Source organism: Daldinia vernicosa (genome assembly GCF_022497035.1).
Source record: "Daldinia vernicosa strain CBS 139.73 unplaced genomic scaffold F5Y00scaffold_21, whole genome shotgun sequence".
In the NCBI taxonomy this organism is placed as follows: domain Eukaryota; kingdom Fungi; phylum Ascomycota; class Sordariomycetes; order Xylariales; family Hypoxylaceae; genus Daldinia; species Daldinia vernicosa.
Genome location: NW_025953937.1, coordinates 379,232 through 401,576, shown reverse-complemented (window position 1 = coordinate 401,576; position 22,345 = coordinate 379,232). Strand labels below are relative to the sequence as shown.

At 48.0% G+C, this 22,345-nt stretch overlaps 5 protein-coding genes across 5 annotated transcripts in view; 3 read left to right on the top strand and 2 right to left on the bottom strand.

Moving 5' to 3' along the window:
* The first annotated feature begins 497 nt into the window (after positions 1–497).
* Positions 498–4,628, top strand: F5Y00DRAFT_236227 (uncharacterized protein). The gene is made up of 5 exons (XM_048007676.1): positions 498–1,919; positions 1,981–2,330; positions 2,391–2,713; positions 2,768–3,305; positions 3,379–4,628. The coding sequence occupies exons 1-5, from the start codon at positions 1,217–1,219 to the stop codon at positions 4,348–4,350; spliced, it is 2,886 nt and encodes a 961-aa protein (XP_047865226.1). The 5' UTR covers positions 498–1,216; the 3' UTR covers positions 4,351–4,628.
* On the bottom strand, positions 4,599–7,304 carry F5Y00DRAFT_236224 (myo-inositol-1-phosphate synthase). The gene is made up of 4 exons (XM_048007675.1): positions 6,864–7,304; positions 5,923–6,789; positions 5,245–5,847; positions 4,599–5,137 (listed from the first exon to the last, which is right to left on the bottom strand). The coding sequence occupies exons 2-4, from the start codon at positions 6,645–6,647 to the stop codon at positions 4,837–4,839; spliced, it is 1,629 nt and encodes a 542-aa protein (XP_047865225.1). The 5' UTR covers positions 6,648–6,789; positions 6,864–7,304; the 3' UTR covers positions 4,599–4,836.
* A 3,763-nt stretch (positions 7,305–11,067) lies between these two features.
* F5Y00DRAFT_71016 (uncharacterized protein) lies at positions 11,068–14,237 on the top strand. Its single transcript, XM_048014044.1, has 3 exons — positions 11,068–11,820; positions 11,888–11,995; positions 12,048–14,237. Exons 1-3 carry the CDS (start codon positions 11,697–11,699, stop codon positions 14,009–14,011), a joined length of 2,196 nt encoding a protein of 731 aa, XP_047865224.1. The 5' UTR covers positions 11,068–11,696; the 3' UTR covers positions 14,012–14,237.
* Positions 14,238–18,103: 3,866 nt separating this feature from the next.
* F5Y00DRAFT_70994 (uncharacterized protein) lies at positions 18,104–20,948 on the top strand. The gene is made up of 2 exons (XM_048014043.1): positions 18,104–18,781; positions 18,831–20,948. Exons 1-2 carry the CDS (start codon positions 18,417–18,419, stop codon positions 20,752–20,754), a joined length of 2,289 nt encoding a protein of 762 aa, XP_047865223.1. The 5' UTR covers positions 18,104–18,416; the 3' UTR covers positions 20,755–20,948.
* A 574-nt stretch (positions 20,949–21,522) lies between these two features.
* The window catches only part of F5Y00DRAFT_269617 (amino acid transporter), a gene marked incomplete at its 5' end in the record, with an annotated part of 2,676 nt that continues 1,853 nt past the window's right edge, over positions 21,523–22,345 (bottom strand). Inside the window, 3 exons of the mRNA XM_048012469.1 lie at positions 21,523–21,932; positions 22,028–22,110; positions 22,192–22,237. Of these exons, the coding sequence (XP_047865222.1) occupies positions 21,810–21,932; positions 22,028–22,110; positions 22,192–22,237 (252 nt within the window). The 3' untranslated portion in view covers positions 21,523–21,809. The remainder of the gene's footprint in view (positions 21,933–22,027; positions 22,111–22,191; positions 22,238–22,345) is intronic.

Here is a 22,345-nt window from a genome sequence, read left to right as displayed (position 1 = left end):
CATTAAATGGTGAAAGCTGATAATTCCTCTCCTCGTAGCTCGCCGAGAGAACTTCTACCTATCCCTTAAACATCCGGTTGTGTATATTGCGACGCTAGGAGTATGTATTGTTAGTATATCTATTTATAGATTGTGTACACTCTAGATGCACGCAATATGTAACTAGCAAGAATAGATTTACTTCCTTTATACTCTATCAAATCAACCTCTTATTAGTAACATTCTGCAATTCATCTTTATATAAAAAGATACGCATAGGCTATCCGAAAGGTCATAGGGTAGCCATGAGGTGAGGCTCTCGATGGAAGGTACCTAGGTACTTTTGTTCTATTTTTAGAGACCATGCATACTAAAAATTGTACCATGTAACTATCGTGGCAGGAGAGCCATGATTACTTAAGGGGGCATGATACATGGTACATGGGTGCAATGGGTGCCACCCATTGATGTTCTTTCTTTGGCTGTGTTTAAACTTTTAATGTTCTTCCATGCAGCTTTTTATATGCAAGTGCCACGATGCGCTGCCAACGCTGCCAACGTGTTTATCCCTTGCTTCATCTTTATTTATGGTGTAAGCAAGGCTAGTGTATCTGCCCTTGTCCAAACTTCCAATGCAATGGATTTCTTTACTTATCCCGGCTAGCCTACTACATGGGCTGATGGGCAGCTCCAGCATCTCCCTACTTCGAAGACAGCAAGGGCCCAGGGGAGAGAATGTGACCTAACAACTCTCCAAGAGCAGGCTTTCAGAGTTCTATCGATTCCTATTTGTTGTCTTCTTCAAGTGTTGGAATTCATTTCTGAGCAATCAATAATCATAAATACTCATATTGCGCTGCGGATGCCATGTTGGTATCCGAATAAGTCCAAGCTTTTTGGTCATAGACTAATAACTGCAATGGAGGTAGACACATAAGATCTTCAACATTATCGTGTTTTTAGAGTAGCGGATAAGCACCGTGTCCGTCTCTACCACACCCATCACAGGATCCCGTTCCTTTGCCGGGTTCTATCCGCAGTTGATCCTCTACGGTGAGTGGATGAAAAGCGAAAGAAAACGGGGCTTTAATCATTTTGCTGTTGCTGTGGTTATTCAGCACTGTGCGGCTTTGTGCTGAAATGTTTGCTATCGACTTTTCCATATCATTGAGTTGACCGGTTCCGTTCAAGGTTGCTCACCTTAACAGTAATTAACAGTAAAAGAGCAACTTCAGCTATGATACCTAAATGCAGATCACCGGCCATGGAGAAGAGTGCACAGGAACCGGATGCCCACTTGGCTGATGAGGTGCCCATTTTTCTACCATCGACATTCTCGCCTTGGCGTAATCAGAAGGAATTTATTACTGGCAGTGAGCCTACATTTGCTCATTCGGCCGCTCAGCCACCAGTACTGCCTCCCCAGACGTCCAGAGAAACAACACCAACAACAATAACGACAAGATCACAAGATATCTCTGAAGAAGATATATCGAATTCTCTGTTGCAGCAATCAACTTCCCCTTTCGACCCCCTGGCAACAGCGAGAACTGACACGGCCGACGACAAACGCACATCTCGGCCATTCAAACACGGCATGCAGCCCAGAACGGAAGTTGGTATCGCAGCTGGTAATTCTGCTGCAGCTAATCTTGAGAAACCTGGACCCCTGCGTCGCACGAGATTCAAAGAAATGTTGGATCGATCTCTTCCGACAACGCTTTTCAAAAGCAATTCTTTCTCTCGTATTAGTAGTGGCAATTACGACGAGATTACAGAAGATCACCAAGCCGCACCGCCACATCGCGAGATGGAGAACCGCGATACGGAGAATTATCCAATGGGCTCGGTCAACAATGTACGCGAACTCCCAGAGGGGAACTGTGACAGCTCGGACGATAGCAGCGATATCGAAATTGACGATCTCGCTGCGCGATACGGTATATTTAGGATTCATTCTCGTGCTTTGCCTACGATATTCGATACTAACCAATTTTCCAGAGCGGCCACCCCTGGACTGTTACTCAAGGCGGGATGTGTACATCAAGCATTGGAGCTGGGCATACATTGTTTTAGCTTTATTGTCCTCGTACTCTACACTGCTTAGCGGATTGTGGTTTGTAACCTCTATCTACCAACCGCGATATGGAAGAGGGATATCATCTAGTGAGGGGTGGAAGATGGCACCCTCGACAGCCACCCTCGTCTGCACCTTGGTCGCTAAGACCATTGAAATATCCTTTGTCACGGTCTACGTCGCTCTTCTCGGCCAAGTCCTAACTCGAAGAGCTTTTATTAAAAAGGCGAAGGGCGTTACTCTTGCCGAGATGACGATGCGGAATTGGGTCATCGTGAGTAAACATAAACAGCGATGTGCACATCTTTTTGACTGTTAATACTAATGAGTTTAGCAACCGGGATCTTTACTTACTTATTGGGAAGGAGTTCCTTACGCGGCTATGACCCTCTTAGGTAGTGTGAGTCTTATTGCGACTCTCTGCTCCCTCTTTTATACTACGGCGTCGGACGCCCTGGTAAGTCCTAAGCTCATGTTTGGTCGGTGGGAGAATCGCGAGCTGGAAGGGCTGGTGAAGGCTTCCTATGCGAACCCTTACTACGTACAGAAAGCTTGTTCGACCCCCATCGACCCGAGCATGGACCCGAACAATTCGGCGCCCTCTTGCCTCGATGTCCAATACTCGGGCCAGTCCTATCATAATCTACTTACCTTCATGCATGTTACACCCCCCTTTCAATACTATTAACCTCTAACTAACAGCTCATCCAGGACGGAATGGCAATCTATCCACAATAATAAGACTTCGGCGATGGACAGCCTCGCCTCGAGGCCTGTGGGAAGGCATAGTCTATTCGACAATACAACAATGGTATCATCTTGGATCGAGACCGATTTCGGAAACCCCGAGCTTGATTTCAAATCCCACAACAGGATCATCAACAATGTCACGCTCGCGATGCCACACGCGGGCGTCTACTTGGCCGCGACAGACCCACGCAATGACATATTGCAACCCGACGATCTAGCTGGCGTCGGCGAATACTCAATCCGTGCCAGCGTTGTTTCACCTGCGGTCAATGTCATGTGTGTCAATGTGGCCGACGACGAGTTAGCACCTCTCGTATACACTACTTGGCCTGATGCCCGAACGGAGGGCACCGAGATACCCGGACAGAAAACCGGTGTGGAAGATTGGTTCAATGATGTCCCGCCCCCGGTTGACAACGAATGGCTCAACAGGACTGCAGTTGATGATATTTTCCGATGGGGCCCTAAGTATCACCGTCGACCCCCTGTCTTTCAACTGGTTAGAACTCCTATCCCCTACTTTGATAGCTCCCAGTTTATATAATGGATGCCCAGTCTAACAACTCTAATAGTTCCCGATCGACTATAACATGATCACCAATACTTCAGTTGCCAACTCGGAGTCTTTGTACGTACTGGCTAAGTCGAGCGCTATTGCTAATTACACGCTTTGCGAGATGCGGTCGTGGGTAACACCGAAGTGCTCGACCCAATTCGACGTCTCAGGCATATCCGGCGGCTTCATGCGAGCACATTGCGAGGATCCTGAGGACGCCGACTCGTACTCCGCCGCATCGGGCAACGACGACTTTGCAAATCCTCCTGAACCCTCTATCGACTGGAGGAACCTAGCTGAGCAATGGCGCCTTTCCATGGATCTTAACGGTGGCGTGCAGAACAACAATGCGAGCAACGCGCGCATCATGACGAACTTCATATTACGCGAACCGGCGCTTAACCCATTCCTACCCTCCATGGCTGAAGCTCTAGCAGTGCTGTCCTCATCGACTCTCGTAGCCGCGACTCTCGGGTCGACTTACCGTATGAGCTGGGATTATCCAAAGGTCGAGTTGGACCCGGGCGTCTACGAGACATTTAAGGCGTCTATGCGCACCCAACAGTATACATCCTCACACGTCCAAAAATGGCAAGGCATATTCTACGCCGTGCTAGGAACAGTTTTCGCAATTAACGTAGCATGTCTGCTTTATCTCGCCTTCTTCCGACAAGGGCTCGTGAGCGACTATACCGAGCCCCAGAACCTATTCGCCGTTGCCGTCAACTCGCCTCCCAGCGCCGCGCTATCAGGGAGCTGCGGCCACGGCCCGGACACGGCGGGACTGGTGGTCCCCTGGCGCGTGAACTACTCGGCTGCCGCCAACCACTATTTCTTCGAGGAGGCGGACGGCAATACTAAGGGTCGCGCTGGCACCCGCATGAGCATGGCGAGCGGTTCCGATCTGTTACCGGCGCATGATAGCCGGCTCAGGGGCAATAATTACAATAATTACAAACGGCTGAGGGAAAGCAAGTCGTGGTTTTAGAAACGGGCGTCCTGCTACGAGGGATAAGGCAATTGGGCCAAACCAATCATCTGCATAGCGCTGCATTTTGCACCTTTTATATTTCTACATTGGCATAGCGGTGGCGTTAAAGGAACTAGGGGTTGAGATACCATTCGGGAAGAGGGAAACTTCCCGATCTGTTACATTTACAATACTCTTGCTGCATATGGCCTCGCACAACATCACATTCAGATGACCCACGAGTCCCAGGACGGCACACAATTCAGTGAATAGATAAACCCGTAGTTTATTTATAGTAGTAAGATTTTCTCGTTATCTAGGATGTTGAGATCCTATGCATACGTGTGTGGTAGCGTTGAGCTATATCCGCACGCAAACAAATATTTCCAAAGCGGTTACGTTACGGCCCAAGAGAGCCGCAACCGAAGAATAAAAGCGAGCAGACAGCGGGACGAATCCCTTTATTTTCAAAATCACGCTTATGGTAAAAGCAGAGCTGCTTAATTAAAACAGCTTATGCTCAAGCGTCATATCGGACTCGGGCTCCAAGCCGACGCAGGCGCGGAAGATATTGGTCAAGGCGCCGCGCTGCTTGGCGAGCGCGTTGACGACGGGGGTCCCGGGCGGCGTCAGGGGCGCCTTGAGCATGTAGCTCAGGATGCTGAGGACGCTGTGGAAGCCCTTGAACTCGGAGGCGGGCTGCGAGGATAGCTTCCAGCTGATGCGCGTCATCATCTCGGCGACGATGACTAGGTCGATGATCAAGGGGGAGGCTAGGAGGGAGTCTTCGCAGACGTTGAAGATGCTGGGGTGGGGTGGGGGGTTAGCTGGGTTGTCTGTTATAGGGAGGGGGACCATTTGGGTGATAGAATCGGAAAAGGAAAGGAAAGGAAAGGAAAGGGAAAGACTCACGAAATAGTCTGGTGTCCGCCCAGGAAAATCTCGGCGTAGTACTCGTCCAGCGCACGCTTGTTGTCGCCAACGGCAGGCATGTACTTGATCACAACGGTGTGGTCGGGGTGTTCGCCCTTCTTATACAGGACGGAGTTGGCCTCGACCATGTCGTCGACGACGTTGCTCTTGGAGATCTCCTTGGACCGGAACTGGCGCTGGGAGCTCAGGTTCTTGCCGTCGTTGTTGCCGAGGTGGTTGTAGCTCGCGATGGAGGTCAGCTTGATGCCGGCGTTGATGAGGAAGTCGACGAGGGCGGACTTCATCTTGGTCTGGCCGGACTTGAAGTCGTCGCCGCCGATGAAGGCGCCGTGGCGGGAGGCTAGGTCGATGGCGCCAGGGACGAATGTGTTCTGCGGCGACCCGTTGATGAAGGGCGTCGATTCGAGGATGCAGGCTACGGCGAATATGGTCGAGGGGGAGATCTCTTCGTGGCCTTGCTCGATGGCTTGGAGGAGGTTGTCTGCCGTGTCGTTGATGCCGGGGATGATGTCGGCGTAGCGCTCTGTGTTCGCGGTCCATTGCACGATGACCTTGTCGAGGCCGTTTTGCTGCTTAAAGTCGCTATTTTTTTGGTTTTCTCGTATTAATAAAAGCGTCTTATATATGTACGTACGTAGGCGTGCAGGTCGGACTTACCGGATATCCTGGCGGATCTTCTCGACGTGAGCCGTAGAGGCCTTGCTCCCGGGGATGAGATTGTCGGCTCGGTCCTCCTGGTTGGCGGCAATGAAGTCAGGGTAATAGATGCTAGGGAGAGGAACCATCTGGGCCATCTCCTTCTTGACCTGCGCCTTCAAAGTAGGTTCGAGCACGGCGGCACGGTCCATAGCGTCCGCGAGGTTCAAGCTGCTGATATCCCACCCGCCGATGACGAGATCGTTGGGATGGACCATAGGAAGCACGTCATGGAAAGGGATGTTAACTTCCTGCTTGGTGGCGGGATCCGTACCGAGCTTCATGGTAGAGCCCATGATGACGGATCCGTAGTAATTGGCTGCGCGAGGACCCTCGCGAGTCTCCCAGACTAGGCCCCGGCGATTGGCGATGATGCCTGCGGTTACGGTGGTACCATTGTTTCCACCCCAACCGACAAGCATCATACCGACCTTGGGGACCTTGCGGTCGACTTTGAAGTCGTAGGCCGTCTCCTTAGGCGTGGCTACATATTTGCCGGCAGCGTCCTGGGTGACGCTTGTGGTCCGGTAGGTATACTTGGACAGGATCTCATTGTCGGTGTAGGTCACGTTAGGAGAGCTGACCGTGAAGAGGTTGCTGGATGGCGACGAAGCCGAGTTATTGGTACCGTTCGAGTTTCCGTTCCCGTACGCGGGCCCCGCGTCTGTTTCGGCGTGCGGTGCCATGGTGCTTTTTTTTTTTGTTACTGGCGGTATACCTTAATAGATTTGAAATTGAGGTATCTGGGCAACCCTTTACTGAATAAAGGGTGAGTCCGCTGCGCCTCCGGGCGAAGAGCAGCGGGCTCCGGCGTACGGGTGGTGAACGCTACATGGCAGGTCAGAAAACACGATTCTAGCTTTTAGGGTATTTGCAGTTGGGAGTCGGTGAAGGAAGCTTACGAGTTAAGGAGATTGGAAAACGTCTTGACGGTGTGTGGTGATCGCTGCTCGGAAGCGCGATCGTCAAGAGGTTTGAGTAGGAAGAGAGAGGTAGATACGACAGGTAGGTATGTCGTTGAACCGTCTCAAAGTATCAGATAGTTAATTGTTAACTTGAAGAGCAAGAAGAGATCAAGAGATAGAACTCAAAGTCCAGAGGGGTGGGTTAGTGTTCCAACTTATGTAAAAGCAAACGGATATGTCGGGAGGGCTAGACAACCCACTACTGCGGCTACGTAGTAGACTAAGAAGGACAACACATGCAGGAAAGTCTAGAAAAGTGGCACGATATCTATGTACATAGTAGCACGAAGAACAGCTAAGTCCTAAGTCTGCCGATAGATTTGACAGTTCACGATTTCGGTCGTTGCCAGTCGTTGGACAGCACTTGTAAGTTGTGGGTTTGGGATGTCGTGTGCTCCCCGCCTAACCCACCACCCACCGTAAGGGATCCGAGGAACCCTTACATAGTACAATACGGATTGGTAGCGGGGTAGTCGGGGGTATGATTGGTCAATGGGAGATGTCTTGCTGTCAATACTGAGCCGAGTTTAGGGTTAACAAAGAGCTTCTCTACTGTATATATTATTTTATACCCCCTTTTGGCTTCTTGCGCTTTAGCTATGCATATTTCCGCGGGCGTTCCTTGCATTAATCATTCTCTTTGGGTCTCCTTACGACGTGCAGCAAGAAGCAAGAAGATAATGTATGCCACTTCATAATGTATGACGCCGCGTGACTATTCATTTTCATATGTCCAACCCAAACTGTAGTATGATCACAAGTCAGATATAACATAAAATTCATAAGTCGTTCTTGAACGATTTCTTTACTACCTACCTACCTTCTAGAATAGCGCTACTCGAAGAAGAAATGATTAATCGATCTTAATCTTACACTACGGTGATGGAAATCGTATACCGAACCATCACGTAGGTATATATATGTAGTATTACACGTGAGTAAATCTAGATCTAATACAAACATATGAAGGCACACACAGACAAGTTGAATCATGTGAAGCAGAATGTGCGGCCAATTTTACTATGGAAAGGGGGGGATGTGCTAAATGTTCCTATTGGACATTGCTTATGAGTGAAGAGCACGGACTCGAAGATCTATCACAAAAGGGAGCTAGCTAGAGACAAGAGAGAGACAAAAGATAACGCAAACCATAGGTATTTCGCTACATATTCCTAAAACATTATTGAACTGCGAGTTTCTAGTTTCGCCTTGAGACAACTGACTTATGCATCGTTTCTATATATGAGTGGCGCATAGCTTCGGGTAACTAGTATCGTGTTAATGGAAAAAAAGCGAACCGAATCAAATAAGGCAGGCCACATTCCACAAATCACCACGTTACATACATAACTAAAGGGCCCCCCACTCTAGAATGCTGCTAACTAGTTACTGTATTGAGCCTCATTTCCGGGTTCAAGGGTTTGATTCGGATATGAGGAGAGTCTACACTAGGAGTTTGTGCATATACCTATCGATAGATAATTCTTGATATGGGAGGTTGATAATATTTTATGTATGCCGCGATATTCCGTAGCGTTCTCCTTTTTCACTTACCTAGCAATTTTCGTTGTTTGCAGTAAGAAGTAGGCTATGAGATTTCATTGGACCCAAACTCTTGGATTAATACTCCGTATCGGCCCAGGGGCTGAAAGAAGTCTCAAGAGACGCCGGGTGGTCAAGGTAAGGCTCGAGTATGACAACTCGATTGCATAGAATTCATTCATGTCTGACGTCGGGAGTATTTTAGAGTCTCATTAGTCGCCGGAGATTTCTACACCTGTAGATCTAGTTCCTACGGCCTTGGGATCGAAGACAACATCCAAGATCTATTTTCCTATTCGTCCATCAGGCTATGAGCATTCATCTTGTCTGTCACGATTTGACATCAAGTGACCTTATGTTAAGGCAGATCATGTTATGACCTACTATGTAAACTAGGCAGGGCAGGGGTCTTCGGTAACAACGAGTGACATAGGGCCGAGCGAACGAACCGCATTAACATGAACGAGTGCGGCCGCCGAGCTGTTGAACGCTTCACGTTTCAACGGGGCCAATATGTAAAGCATCCAAGCTTTGCGCCAGCACCATGCGAAATCCCCAGGATACACGTTCTCCCTTGCTTCGGGTTAGATGTTAGCTAAGATGGCAGGATGGAAGGATGGCAGGATGATCAATGATTTCGATTTCGCGGAGAGATAGATGTAGATCAGCTAGTTAGTTACGCTAGAAGGATAAGATCATAAAGGGTTGCGATGTTAGTGTCAGTCTATGTTAGTGTAAATTGCTGGGGGGCCCATGAAGGGTTCGCCATGAGGCCAGCTTTACCACATGGGGTTCTTGATCAGCAATACGGATACCCTGATCAGCGATACTAGTAGCAGACTGTACTAGTAGCTATACTATTAGCTACCCAAGTGGTCAACGTGCATGTCAAGCTCGTTAGCTCAGGAAAGTAGTTAGATGTAGAAATGACGTTTAATCTGCTACTGGACCTATCACGATAATCAGCACAAAGACCATAATTGGTAAACAAGATGTGGAGGAACAAGTCTAGTAGCAAGGTTAGTATCCCATGACAACCCCAAACAACCTAACACCTAACATACAAAATACCCTTTTCCGTGGTCAATCTGGATTACCTATCTGGGGTTGATTGGCTAATTATGGCATTGCCGTCTATGGTCACATCGGCTTTATTCAGATTAATAAGGAAAAGGTGTGGACGAATTTGGTTAAATCGAAAAGGACAAGCTGGTCGATATCAAACTCAACTGACAAATGAGGTTCAATGCCTGAATAGGTACCTTCTTCCCAAGAATCCCAGAACCGGCCCGTAAGGAAGAAAGGGTTGAACCAAGAGAGGAATTTCCAATTGAGTCGAATTGTTTTTGATACGTGCATGTCGATGTACCTATGTAAATTCGATGCATAACTCCCATGTCCCTTCCAGACTTAGCAGCTTAGTTGAACTCCCCACAGATAAAAACCCTAGATACTCCGTATTTGGTCCATATTTCTAGCAGCAGTCGAGTGGGGACAGGGGGTATCGGATTGTCGAATCACCGATGATATTTAAGATGCAAGGTACCCGTTCAGGCCGAGACAGCCCTGTATGTCATAGTGGCGCTATACCAGATCAGTTTAGCGCCTACTAGTGCTTAAAGAAGGTCGATCGTACAGCTTTATTAGCGTTACATGGCTTTTCCATTGGTTTTCAAAGTCAGTTTCTCGTGAACGCAACGCGCCTAGGTAGCGTTCGCGGTATGACAGTCACCCGTCACCGGAATATTGTGGCGCTTCTTCATTAAATATTTCACCTTCGTATTTTTCTTAGCGCACGCGGCGGCTGCGATGCTAAAAGCAAGCAATTGTCGTACAGCACGGACTATTACTATTAAGTACCGCATGGCTGACCTCAGGTACTATGTATAGAAGCATCTATGGAAGCCGAGGAAGTCATAATTAAACACCTACATCAGGTAGAGAAAGGGTGGCGTTGCCGCAATCCTAAGGTATTGATGAGGTGGAAACGTGGTTTTGGATGATGGCATACCTACTAGTATTAGAAAGTAGTTAACTATTAGAAGTAATTCACTGAGAAAGGCGGCGCAGAACCCAGCATTCACACGTAAAACAGAATCCTACCGATTCATATTGATGAACAAGTAAACTTCAGATAAACAATCACCGGCTACTTCATCGTCAGCTAATTTATGTATTGGTGGTAAAGATATCTTAGGTACGCACCAAAGCTGTAAAAGGTAGGCTGCCATATTTGGTCAAACATCTGAAAGTCACCAATGTTTGAACTTGAGTTCCTGAATCCTCCTCATTATGCGCCCGCATACCTTACCCTATCAGCTATATAATACAGACGACGCCCTGCTACCATGGTTCTCTTAAATTCTTTCTTCTGCTTCTGCACTCCTTCGCTAGCCGATTCTATATCCTAACCCAGAAGTTAGACATTAGAGAGTTATTTATTATCCTCCAACTAATACGACGAGGACCAGTGCCGGGTACCTCTTTAAGTTATTACTGCCAAGAAAAGACAAGGACAGGGGTTTTACTTTAGTGGTGGTCTGCTTCTGCATAGGTACTAACCAGGTACCCTTGTAAACTCAGTCAGGGGGTTTGAAAGCAAAGAAGGGCAGGGGTTGTTTAAACATCCTCCACCCTTTCGATACAAATCGAGACAAAGGTTGCAACGTCCAAGAACTTAGAAGCCTTCTCACACCGACCTTTACAGACCCAAAGGTCTCTTGAAACCTCTTCAGATCTTGTTTATTCTCGACCAATTATTCGCTTGCACAACCAAATTTCCTCGAAGCGAGGCCCATAACAGGCTGACAGCGTCCACTCTTGCGCGACAACACTGCAGACGACCTATCGCAAACCATACCTTCATGGTTTAGTCGTTTCTAAATACCGGCCGCACCAGCAAAACTATCACACCTATCCGGAGCTGTGGCACTCGCTGTTCGGGACTGTGGAGTGAGAGTTTCGGATTTCTGCACAACATCTATCATAGCAGCATAGCAGGCAGATTCGTTTTCTATTTTCTACTTCTTTTCTGCATTGGTGCTGGTAGATCCGTTTAAGTGGTTACCAATCAACTATCGTCTACTTTTACCTATACGAACGTAAACCTCCAGTCAACAAAGCGAATCGGGTGGAAAGTCCTGATGCACGAAATCGACTTATCCAATCCTAAGTGAGGAAAGGCGAGGAAAACGCGAAATAAAGGGATTGTCACGCGTTTAAGCCGTGATGGATGCATCACGGCAGTCGGCCTTCATGCCGACGATAAAATGTTCCAATTGCGGGAACCAAGTTGAGATTTCGATGATGGGAGAGCATGTCTGCGGTAGCACACCTGCTGCAGCAGCAGAACGTGCGTAATTCTTAATAACTATACCTTTCCAATGTACGGAATAGTAGACGGCTAACATTTAAAGCAGCACCTCCAATGCCAGATCTTCTAGGCGGCGCGTTTTCATCTCTAAAAGCGAATGTTTTTGACAAATTTGCTCGCACCGCACCCCCTTCAGTTGATACATCTGCAGCGAGTAAGTGCATCATTAACCAGCTAAATCATTGCATCAGCTAATACGATAATAGATCGCGCGTTCCAAAAGACAGACCAACTGACGCCGGTAAGCGCTTCTACTGGATCACAGGCCATCTCACCAAAAACACCAACGCATGAACGGCCTGGGGCCAGTTCTAGCAGAGATGACCACTTCGCACCAGCAATAGCAGGTTCGCCCAGGCGGCCAAGTGGATATGGAGGCTTCGGAGACTCAGGGTCATATGAAGGCGATTCCACCTCTACCTACGGGACAAGCCCGAATAAGCCAACAAACTTCTTAACAAGAATGAACACCATTGCGCCTGGACCTTTCGAGACGAACCCAAGACCCGCATTGAAAAATCCATTCGCACGGAACAGTAGCCGTGACAACACGGCAGATTCAAATGACGATTCATTACGAGTTAGGCATTCTATAGAGCGACCAGGCACTTCGGGCTCGACCTCGTCTAAGAGCAGCGCTGCCCTTGCACCCCCTAGAGCACCACGAAGTAACGGGTATGGTGGGTTCGGCGCACCGCTAAGAGGTAGCAGTGACTTCGAGCCGCAACCAATTGGCCTAGGCAAACGTTCCGATACGTTTCCGGAGAAGCTCCTCCAAACAAACGACGAGATTTTTGACGTACCAGCACGTGTGCCTTCGGCACCCGGTATGAAGTCCGATCGAATGCGGAGTTCATCAAACAGTGTTGTGGATAGAATGGCCATGGCTAGTGAACGGTCGCAACGGCCATCCTTAGGAGCGCAGGATGCGTTACGGCCGCGGCCTTTGCAAGGAACAAACTCACGCCCATCAACACGAGATGGCGATAGAAAGCCCTCTGTCAACCTTGGCGACGAATTTAATACCAGCAATCGAAACCACCTATCTTCAATATCACAATCTTCTAGCAACTCTGGCTATACCCACTCATCTCGTCCTAGTCAAGCTAGCTCGAACACAAGCCCGGCTCAGTCAGTAAAGTCCCGTCAAGACGCACGGCGGCCGTCCGATATGTCGGGTTTCGATGCCCTATTAGACGACTTGCAATCCTCAATGGATGCAATGCAAACTAAACCACAATCCCCTTCGCCTAGAGACCGATCACCGTCCGAGAGAGGTCCCGAGCCGTTGAGACCTAACAGCCAGCGTACACCCTCGGAAATTCTTAGGCCAGGTCCTGCTAGCTTTAGGGGACAGGATCCGAGAGTAGATATGCCTGCGATACCATCGCCTCCGCCCCAACTTTTGGACCGTAGAGATCCCGCTATCCAGAGGGGTCTAAGTGACTCCCCGCCGACTCGGCCAACCCACAACCGTCAAGCGTCCAAGAGCCAAGGCTCTCGTGGTAACTGCAAAGCGTGCAAGCAACTCATCACAGGCAAGTCAATCTCATCAGCGGATGGGCGATTGACTGGACGCTATCATAAGGCATGCTTCGTATGTACAACATGCCAAGAACCCTTCTCCTCTTCGACATTCTATGTCTTAAACGACCAGCCGTACTGTGAACAGCATTATCACAAACTTAACGGCAGTCTCTGCGGGAGCTGTAATATAGGTATTGAGGGGGAATACCTCGAGGACGAATCCTCCAAGAAGCACCATCCGAATTGTTTCCGATGCGGTGACTGCGGCATCGTCTTACGCGACGGTTATTTCGACGTAGACGGTAAATCGTACTGCGAGCGCGATGCCTGGAGACGAATGCAGTGGGCTATGCAGGCCCAAAGACAACAACAACAGCAAGCACCACCGAGGCCGGGATACCCTCCACGCCGGCCAAGCGCGCAAGGGCCTCCACCGCCGAGACCGCCTCGCTCCGGCCCCGGCTTCATGGGACCGAGCCCTATGGGTCCAAGTCCCATGGGTCCGGGTCCTAAGGGACTCAACCGGCCATTCGGCTTGCCCAGCGGAAACCGTCTAGCTCCTGGCCAGGCTCTAGGCCGTGGCGGTCTAGCCAGCCCCATGCCGAGGATGGAGAAGAGAATGACGAGAATGGGCATGATATAAAAGCATATATGTCCCCGATTTATATATATATATATATACCTATCTATACTTTCCTCTTGTTTTATAACGACGACACGCCTCTCTTTTGTTTCGGTCGACTTTTTCACATCGCCGTTTCGCCATGTTGCTAGCTATGCGATTACCTACCATCATCATCATATATCAGCATCGGCGTTTGGGGTTCCCCTTTCCGGGAAAGCATTCGATTTTTTTGTTATAGGTCGCATATACCCTTTCGATCTTCCTTTGGCAATTGCTAGTTGCTGACCTTACGGATCCCTTGACGAGATATCCGCCTTTTATTTCGTTTTGCTTTTTTGTTTACGGCTTTATAATCAGATGATGTGCATCCCATATCATTGTCATCTTAATTTGGTACTTTGGGGATTTATTTCCTTCGGGCCATGGCTACCTGCATTGGGGGCTGGCGGGCCCGATGCGTGTCGCCGCTCTCACGTCTCCCTTGGGTATATGTATGGGAGATGTGTTGGAGTGGGATGGGAGGATAGGATAAGATAGGATTGGTTAGAGGAGGGTGCTAAAGAAAGGCTCCGTAGGATGGATACGATAGGGTGCCTTGGACGACGTGGTGTGGGAACCAGCGTTGACTGACCGCGACTGGTGGGGATATGGGGAGAATGGGTAAGGGGAGAGCGATGTGATGGGCGATCTAGCACGAGCGACAAGCTGTAGATCGCCAGTAGTATACTGCTTTGGCTACACCGTTTGCGCATAGCTAGGTACCTATAGTAGTCGGTCTACTCTGGCGAGAGTAGATGGGGAGATAGTAATATCAAACGACAAATTCATTTAACCTTGCCACGGTCCATTGTCTACGTGTGACTACCTACTGGAAATAAATTTGGTATGGTATATGATCGTGGTGATGATGCCATCTACCTAGGTAGATACGATTTGTGTCTCCTGTCTCGCTTTCTCACCTCCTTCGTGCTACTGAATCCGAAATTGGTGGCACTTGTTGAAACGGCTGTGCCAATGGGAATGGTTAACGAATTCCAGCTCGTCACTATTACACAGTGGTATAGTTATACCTATTACAACAACAACAACGGCAGCAGCAGCAACAGTAGTAGTGGTACCTTATCCTAGCTACCTATGTAGTATATAGGTGTGTGCGTATGTATGTGATTTACCCAGGGCAGCCTACCTATAGGCTGGCTGGCCGCATCCGACGGCAGAATCGTGGGGTGCACGGGTATAGCCGCAGGGTCGTCGCACGGAGACTTGCCTTTTATCTAGGTTAGGTATTTATTCTGTACACTAGACGGCTTGAGATTGTGTAAGGGAGCTAAGGTAATTTAATATATAGGGCCCTGTCACCGGCCGTTATTGGGCTCATTTATTTATTTATTTATTCATATGGGGGAAGGTGGCCGGGGGGATCTAGATGGAGTTCCTGAGGGGTGAGTGATGAGTGGTGAGTGGTGAGTGGTTAGGTAGTGAGGTGAAGGGAGGGCTTGGTATGTACGAAATGTCGATGAAGACCTAGATAGAGGTACCTATCTAAGATAAGTAAGCGGGATCGATCGTACCGAATGTTGTGCGAGTATGCATTGTATTACATTGCTGTCCTGCTACCTTACTGCTGGCTCTGTTACTATGTTTGACGGCTCATGCTTCTAGTCCAGTCTTATTATCTCTGTATGCTACCTATGCTACGATCGCCAATGTCACGTCGTTACGAAGATCCCAACTGTTGGTCTCGGGTGTTCACGTATGTACGCGGGTCGCTGCGATCATCGAGATGTGCGGTATCATATGTATAATAGGCACTCCGGAAATATTCGAGGGGATATTTTTATGTGCGGCCGTGATGAAGATTCTACGTATACCTACAGTATATGTAGCTTTTGGTTGGTGGACAAGCGCTTATAATAAACTTGCAAGTCCAATGATCCAAGTATATGGTATATATTTCCTTACCGTCCGAGTAAACTCCCGTTGGATATAAATGACCATCTGCCTCCTAGCGCAGGTACGGGCCACGTTGAATACGTGCTTCTCTCTAGTGTATGTAGGTTTATTTGCGTTAGGTCTCCTCCCGAAACAGGCAACCCCAGCTGGCGAATGGGGGACAGCTTAGCGAATGTGACATGAGCTTTGTGCAAGAGATAAAGCTGCCGTGGAGGCTCCTTGATTGGATCGTTTAGGTCGCTGCACGATGACGATCTCTGCGTGCGCTTCGTGCGTCCCTTGCGCCCCATGGCGTGACGACTAGCTATGAATGGTTGCGAGCCGCCCGTTATATTAGGTACGTATTACTTTGTATTGTACCTGACTTTGGGGAACCGTGTCACCAACTTTGGAGGTACCTCGCATCTATTCTATTGCCCCCCAAAAACTACATAGGTATGCGGTGAGTGTTGAAGAACTGCCAATGTCTTAGTCCGTTTATTTCCGTGGCTTGTTTAGTTCGTTGTACCTTGAGCTAGTGTATTAGCGTAGCTTAGATTCAATGGCTTGCCTCCGAACATTAGATCCAACGACTTAGCGGTAAGAGCAGGAGGTTACGAAGTTTAGGTCTCGAGGTTGGTAGTTGGCGAATTTCGCACAGCTGGGCCTTTATTATGTCAGACTCGGTGATCCTTTGGTATATTTAAATAGCTGGGGAGTTTCGAAGGAGGATTGACAAGACTATTGGGCTGTATTTGTGACCCTTGAGTTGATAGAGTATACCTCTTATTGATAGTCTAATAAGTATGTAGGGACGATATACTATTGTAGTAGTTGTTAGTGCAGTGAAGAAATGGAAGACTAAGACCAAATTGTGGAGTATCATTTCCGCAGGGCAAGAAAAAGTTAGTTTAGATTTCCTTATCTTACAATCTTATTAGACAAGGTACCTACGTTGCAGACGCTCCAATCGGCACTTCCCAAATTGCGCCTACGAATTTAACCCTTAACACTTTATCGCGTCAATTTAACTACGGCGTATGCCAGAAGGGAGAAAGCATGAAGCCTTCCCCCTTAACAAATCTTAGGGTAAATTATTGAAAAGATTATATGTTTTTCAAGAAACTGAATATAAATATGACGGATAGCAGAAGAGAGATGTTTATTGATATGTAAATGTTTGATAATCTCGAAGAAGATGTGGCATGCGTAATGCCCGTGATGTGTAATATTGAGCTCACCACAACTTGCTGCAGCCACCCGTCCACGCTGGTTTCTAAGTATCTACATTGTACATTGTATACCCTCATAATCCTAAAACCCCTCCTTGTATATACCTGAGTTGCACAGCAGATTTAAACAATTAGCCATGTCAGACTTGTCTTATCCTACTTCGTCCATAATATATTCCCACTTACTGAAGAATATAGGCAGGATATAGGCAAAGCGTCTTACATGGAAAGAGTCTGGGGGCCATTACCTATAGTGTATTACTAAGTTGACGATATTGCGAGAGGGATGCACGACCGGTGAATCTACCTAGGTACATAATGTACTTTCACTTTAACTCAACCCTGTATTGGAAACCTCTTAGACTGAAATTAGTCATTAGTCCCCCCACACTTCTCATGTATATTGTAAGCCACCGTAATGCAAAAGGATACATGAAAGATGGTAAGAACACCCTGTCGAAATATAACATTGATGTATGCAGTACCTACCACCCCTAGTAACAGTTGTAAGTCCCCTATAGCGCTACAAGTGGCGGTAATCGTGACCCTGTCGCGCATCTTTTCATCTTTTTGAACCTTCAACTTTTTTCCTAAAAAGGGGAGAGAGTGAAGGGGGTCCTCAATTTCAAGCATCCCACTTGATCTGCTTTGGTGTTGATCACCACGGCCAAGACATCGCGAGATTTGCGCTCCCCAGTCTCTTGTTCCCCTTCTATTCGCACATCCCTCGAGCCTACCTAGGTATATTTTTCCCCACGGGATTCGCCCTTCGGTTTTTATTTTTTATTTTTTAAACAATACCTTGTCACCACTTTTATAATACTTCGCCTCGGACCTTTCTGAGTGCCTGTCGTAATCTTCTTTATCCGACCGGTTATCTACTGTCACGTTAACCTCCTACGCTCATTTTTTAATTCTTTTTTCGTAGTCGCATTTTCAAATCTACTACGGTAGACCTTTAGACGAGAGACGGTCCGTTCGGACGACTATTTGTTACAGCGTTGAAATCCGATCTGCCGCGAATCGTAGATCAAATTCCTAGACTAGGAATCTAATCTGTATACAAGCTTCAAGTCAAACAAGCGACTATTGCAATTAACTTTTCGCCTCGATTCTAGCTAAACACCGATATTCGATCCGAAGAGCTAATTTTAACGATATCGCCATGTTCCTACCTCTCGATCTTGCATAAATCTTGCGATACCGACTTATCGCTCCCTGGTCCATAAGCCGCGTCTATCCTTCCAATTAACTCAAAAATGTTGGCGGTACAACCCCGTCGATTGTTGTCGCGACCGAAAGGTCTCCTGCTCGTCGCAATCTTTGCAGCGACTCTGTACTGGACTTTGCTGCATGGGTCTACCACTCCTCATACGGCAAGATGGTTTGATGGGAGTTCTGGACCAGTACAAGCTCCTCTAAAAGGCAACACCGAGACCAAGCCGGCTCCAGCTCCCTTACCAGCGACCGGCCCTAGTAACAACGAGCAAAATCAACATCCTCAAGCCGAAGTACACGATCAAAAGAAAGAAGAGGAACAGGAGGAAGAGAAGCACAAGGAAGAGGAGCAAAGAGAGGAAGACTTGCGGGAACAGTTTGATCGAGAATATGAGGCGCTTGCTAAGTATGTTTGGCTGTTTATCACATTGCCGCAGGTTCTAACGATAGTACAGAGAGCCTGGTGCCGATACCTTGTTTGGGCAGACGCTTAATACCCTGGATCCTGACAGGAAACGATCTCTAACCATCGAAGATCACTTAGCACGGACGCAGAGCAAACCGAGATTTACCGAGCATACTCCTTACGTCTACAATCCATATCCTAAGTACAACGAAAAGACTTGGCTCGCTGAAAGGGCTGAACTTGTACCTTGCGAAGGGCCAGGTGGTGCACCTGTAGGGGATGTATTCGTTTTCAAAGGTCAACCCAAAAAGTTCCCTGAACCCGGTTTCGGAAGTTACAGTGCCCTTGGTATGGATGGGAATTTATGTTATGAGCGCGAGACACGGTTAGGTATTTACGGCTATAAGTTAGACGGTGACCACTCAGTTTCCTCGGTCGATTGGGACGGTGTTCGCTGGGGGCAGCTGCAAGAGAAGTGTGCTCTGAGGAATAAGGCACGTTACGACATGAAGGGGCAGTCCAATCCATACCTCAGCACAGTGTACACGCGTCAAAATTCGAGTTTCTCGGGCGCAGACGGTGACAGTGAGAATGATCCTGGTACCTTGGAGTCCCCCCACCCCAAGGAAGACTTAAGAAAGGGTGCATCAATACGACGAAGGAGGAGTCTTCTCGAAAAACGCAAATCCGGCACGTCTAAAACTACTACTACTACTACTACTACCCGCGAAGAGAGAACGGCACTTCTACTGCGGACATACACCGGTAAGGAATATACCGAGAATGACAAGCAGGTGATTCGATCCTTAATCGCTGAGCTTTCATTGCGCACCGGAGGTCTATATCAAGTGTTTCTCTTCGTCCATGTCAAAGACACTGCCTATGCAATTTGGGAGGACGAGGAAACTTATCAATACGTTCTACAGAGGAATGTGCCCCCGGAGTTTAGGGATATTGCTATCCTTTGGAATGACGAGGCCACGCAGACTATGTACCCTAAGATCGACCCTAAGAAGGCGACTGTACACGTCTCGCAGTGGCTGTCGGTTCAGAAGTTCGCCCAAGAGTTCCCCGAATTCGACTATGTCTGGAACTGGGAGATAGATGCAAGAGTCACCGGCCATAATTACGATTTTGTTGAGAAATTGGCCGCGTTTGCCAAGCGTCAACCACGCCGAGGACTGTGGGAACGTAATGAACGCTACTATATCCCATCCGTTCACGGTGATTACGATTCGAAGTTCCGGAAAGAAGTTGAGCGTATATCGGGGAAGGATACAGTTTGGGGTCCTCCAAAACTGCCTTTTGTTAACCCTGTTGGGCCGAAGCCGCCTGTCGCAAAGCCTGAAGATGACAATTACGTATGGGGTGTTGGTGAAGAGGCGGATCTGATTACCGTTGCCCCGATTTTCAACCCCATTAATAGCTCTTGGATCAGCGGTAATGAGCTTTGGGGATTTAATGATTCCACACACGCGACTACAGATCTACCGAGGAGGGCTACCATCGTAACGCATTCGAGGGTGTCCAAGAGGCTTCTTGATATCATGCATGTCGAGAACCTTCGTGGAAATCATATCTCGTCAGAAATGGTCACGCAAACTACCGCTCTCCTTCACGGCCTCAAGGCAGTCTACGTCCCGATGCCCGTCTTCTTCGATAGACCTTGGAAAGGCGAGGACCTCGCTAAGTGGTTTAATGGCGGTCCGAAGGGCGAAAGTGGGGGTGTTGGCTCCGCAATGGGCTGGGGACGAGAAGCTAGATATCGCGGGAGCACTTGGTACTACAGGGCAAACCCACCCCAGCGACTATACCTGAATTTTATGGGTTGGGAAGATACCAACGTAGGTGGCAAAGAGTGGGAAGAACTCTATGGGCGTCCCTGCTTACCACCGATGCTGCTTCACCCCATAAAAGATGTCGAGCCTACGGAACCAGGGTACAAGAGCGAATCGAACCTCCCTTATTCTTAAGTCAACTTTCTCTCGGCGCGAAAGAAATTCGGGGTTCCCCTTTTTTTTTTTTTCCGCTGCGTCAAGGTTTAACAAATTTTATATAGCTTTAGACAAGCTAATCTTTCGGCCCGTCGATTACTTTTTGGAACTCAGTCTTTCCCGGGGTTATTTAATCGCCCGTCAATAGAATAGGGTCCCCGTATGTTGTCATCCCTTCACTGGGTGCAAGCGATACGAACGCTTCTGACGGCGTCAACGCTCTACGTCAAGTTAGAGTAGGTCCTTCGATGAGCAATTGAGGATGCCATCATCCTCGACCAATTTTTTTCTTCCAAGATTCATCTTTTAGAATGGCGAGTACGTTCAAATACGACTCGAGCAGGACAAGAACGATGTAGGACGGACATGGCGAGGGATTCAATAATCATCATCGCATTACCCGGCGTTTTCACATACCCGGCCTGGCCAGTCGCAGGTCTGAAATTTACGGAGAGCTTCGTCTCGGCCCACGAGAGAAAATTCATTGCATGTATAAGGCTGCGGATCGGTTATGAACTAACACCTAGTCCTAGACGGATTAAGGCATGTTGAAAGCTTTGTTAAGAGTAGATATGCTATATCATGTAAATACCCCGTCACGAATGAATATACTATACTGTTTAAGTTATGATTGTTGCTTGGGTTTTGGCTGTGACGTAGTGAGATGGTGCAAGGTCGAATTCATGTTGGCAAGCAAGTAAAGTATATTCAGTTACTTAATATAGTTCAACTATCTAAAATACTATGGACATGATGATGGATGAATATATGCCTATAAAAAGACGGCTAAGGAGGGATGTGTCAAAATCCCATTCCCCTTGAATCTATAACGTGTTGAAATAAGTCTTTCGTGATCGTGTCTAAGTTTTAAAAATCTTATCTACCTGTTAGTAAATTTTATAACCAAATTGCCAACGCGTCGAACATTATAGTTGCAGGGATGAATGGTAGGATGCATCTAAATGCTTTATATGTTGGCCTAGTAACTCGGAAGAAATCAATACGCGGGTATCTTAATAATGCATACCTCTATTCTAGGAGGTGACCTCGTTCTCGTGGTTAGACGGTTCTTTTTCTTTCTCCGAGGGAGGAACGAAAGCTGCTTTCCCTGTGTCTTCCTCGTCTCCGGGCGCATGTCCGATGATGGATTCGAATGTCTATAGAAGTCAGTGTTAGTAGTTCATGTGAACTCTCCTCTAGAGTGATATGATATGAGTAAATAAGCAGGGGGGGGAAGGAAAGGAGAAATTACCGGGCCCTCGAAGGTTTTGCCATATGTAACCCAGTACGTGCCGACTATTATCAGGAAGATACCAATCACGACGACTACGTAGTCTGTTTGTTTGTTTGCTGTTAGTAAGATCTGGCTCTTATTGTCTAGGTAGATTTATAGACGGGAATAAAGGGGCCACCTACTCATCTGATCTGCTGAAACGGGAAGTCCAGTCGGGAAGCAGAAGAACTAACACCAGTTAGCAATTACTTATTTATTTATTTATTTCGCCTCGGGGGGGGGGGGGGGGCGGGGGGGGGGGGGGGGGGGGGGGGGGGGGGGGGGGGGGGGGGGGGA

What these genes read in the sequence shown, in the direction of transcription:
- F5Y00DRAFT_236227 (XM_048007676.1), top strand. Translation starts at nt 1,217, where the DNA reads ATGATACCTAAATGCAGATCACCGGCCATGGAGAAGAGTGCACAGGAA. An exon ending in CATAATCTACTTACCTTCAT is followed by an intron (nt 2,714 to 2,767) that starts GCATGTTACACC and finishes CAGCTCATCCAG; the next exon opens with GACGGAATGGCAATCTATCC. An exon ending in GACCCCCTGTCTTTCAACTG is followed by an intron (nt 3,306 to 3,378) that starts GTTAGAACTCCT and finishes CAACTCTAATAG; the next exon opens with TTCCCGATCGACTATAACAT.
- F5Y00DRAFT_236224 (XM_048007675.1), bottom strand. Translation starts at nt 6,647, where the DNA reads ATGGCACCGCACGCCGAAACAGACGCGGGGCCCGCGTACGGGAACGGA. An exon ending in AAGATCCGCCAGGATATCCG is followed by an intron (nt 5,848 to 5,922) that starts GTAAGTCCGACC and finishes CCAAAAAAATAG; the next exon opens with CGACTTTAAGCAGCAAAACG. An exon ending in GGCGGACACCAGACTATTTC is followed by an intron (nt 5,138 to 5,244) that starts GTGAGTCTTTCC and finishes ACCCCACCCCAG; the next exon opens with CATCTTCAACGTCTGCGAAG.
- F5Y00DRAFT_71016 (XM_048014044.1), top strand. Translation starts at nt 11,697, where the DNA reads ATGGATGCATCACGGCAGTCGGCCTTCATGCCGACGATAAAATGTTCC. An exon ending in ACCTGCTGCAGCAGCAGAAC is followed by an intron (nt 11,821 to 11,887) that starts GTGCGTAATTCT and finishes CATTTAAAGCAG; the next exon opens with CACCTCCAATGCCAGATCTT. An exon ending in AGTTGATACATCTGCAGCGA is followed by an intron (nt 11,996 to 12,047) that starts GTAAGTGCATCA and finishes ATACGATAATAG; the next exon opens with ATCGCGCGTTCCAAAAGACA.
- F5Y00DRAFT_70994 (XM_048014043.1), top strand. Translation starts at nt 18,417, where the DNA reads ATGTTGGCGGTACAACCCCGTCGATTGTTGTCGCGACCGAAAGGTCTC. An exon ending in GAATATGAGGCGCTTGCTAA is followed by an intron (nt 18,782 to 18,830) that starts GTATGTTTGGCT and finishes ACGATAGTACAG; the next exon opens with AGAGCCTGGTGCCGATACCT.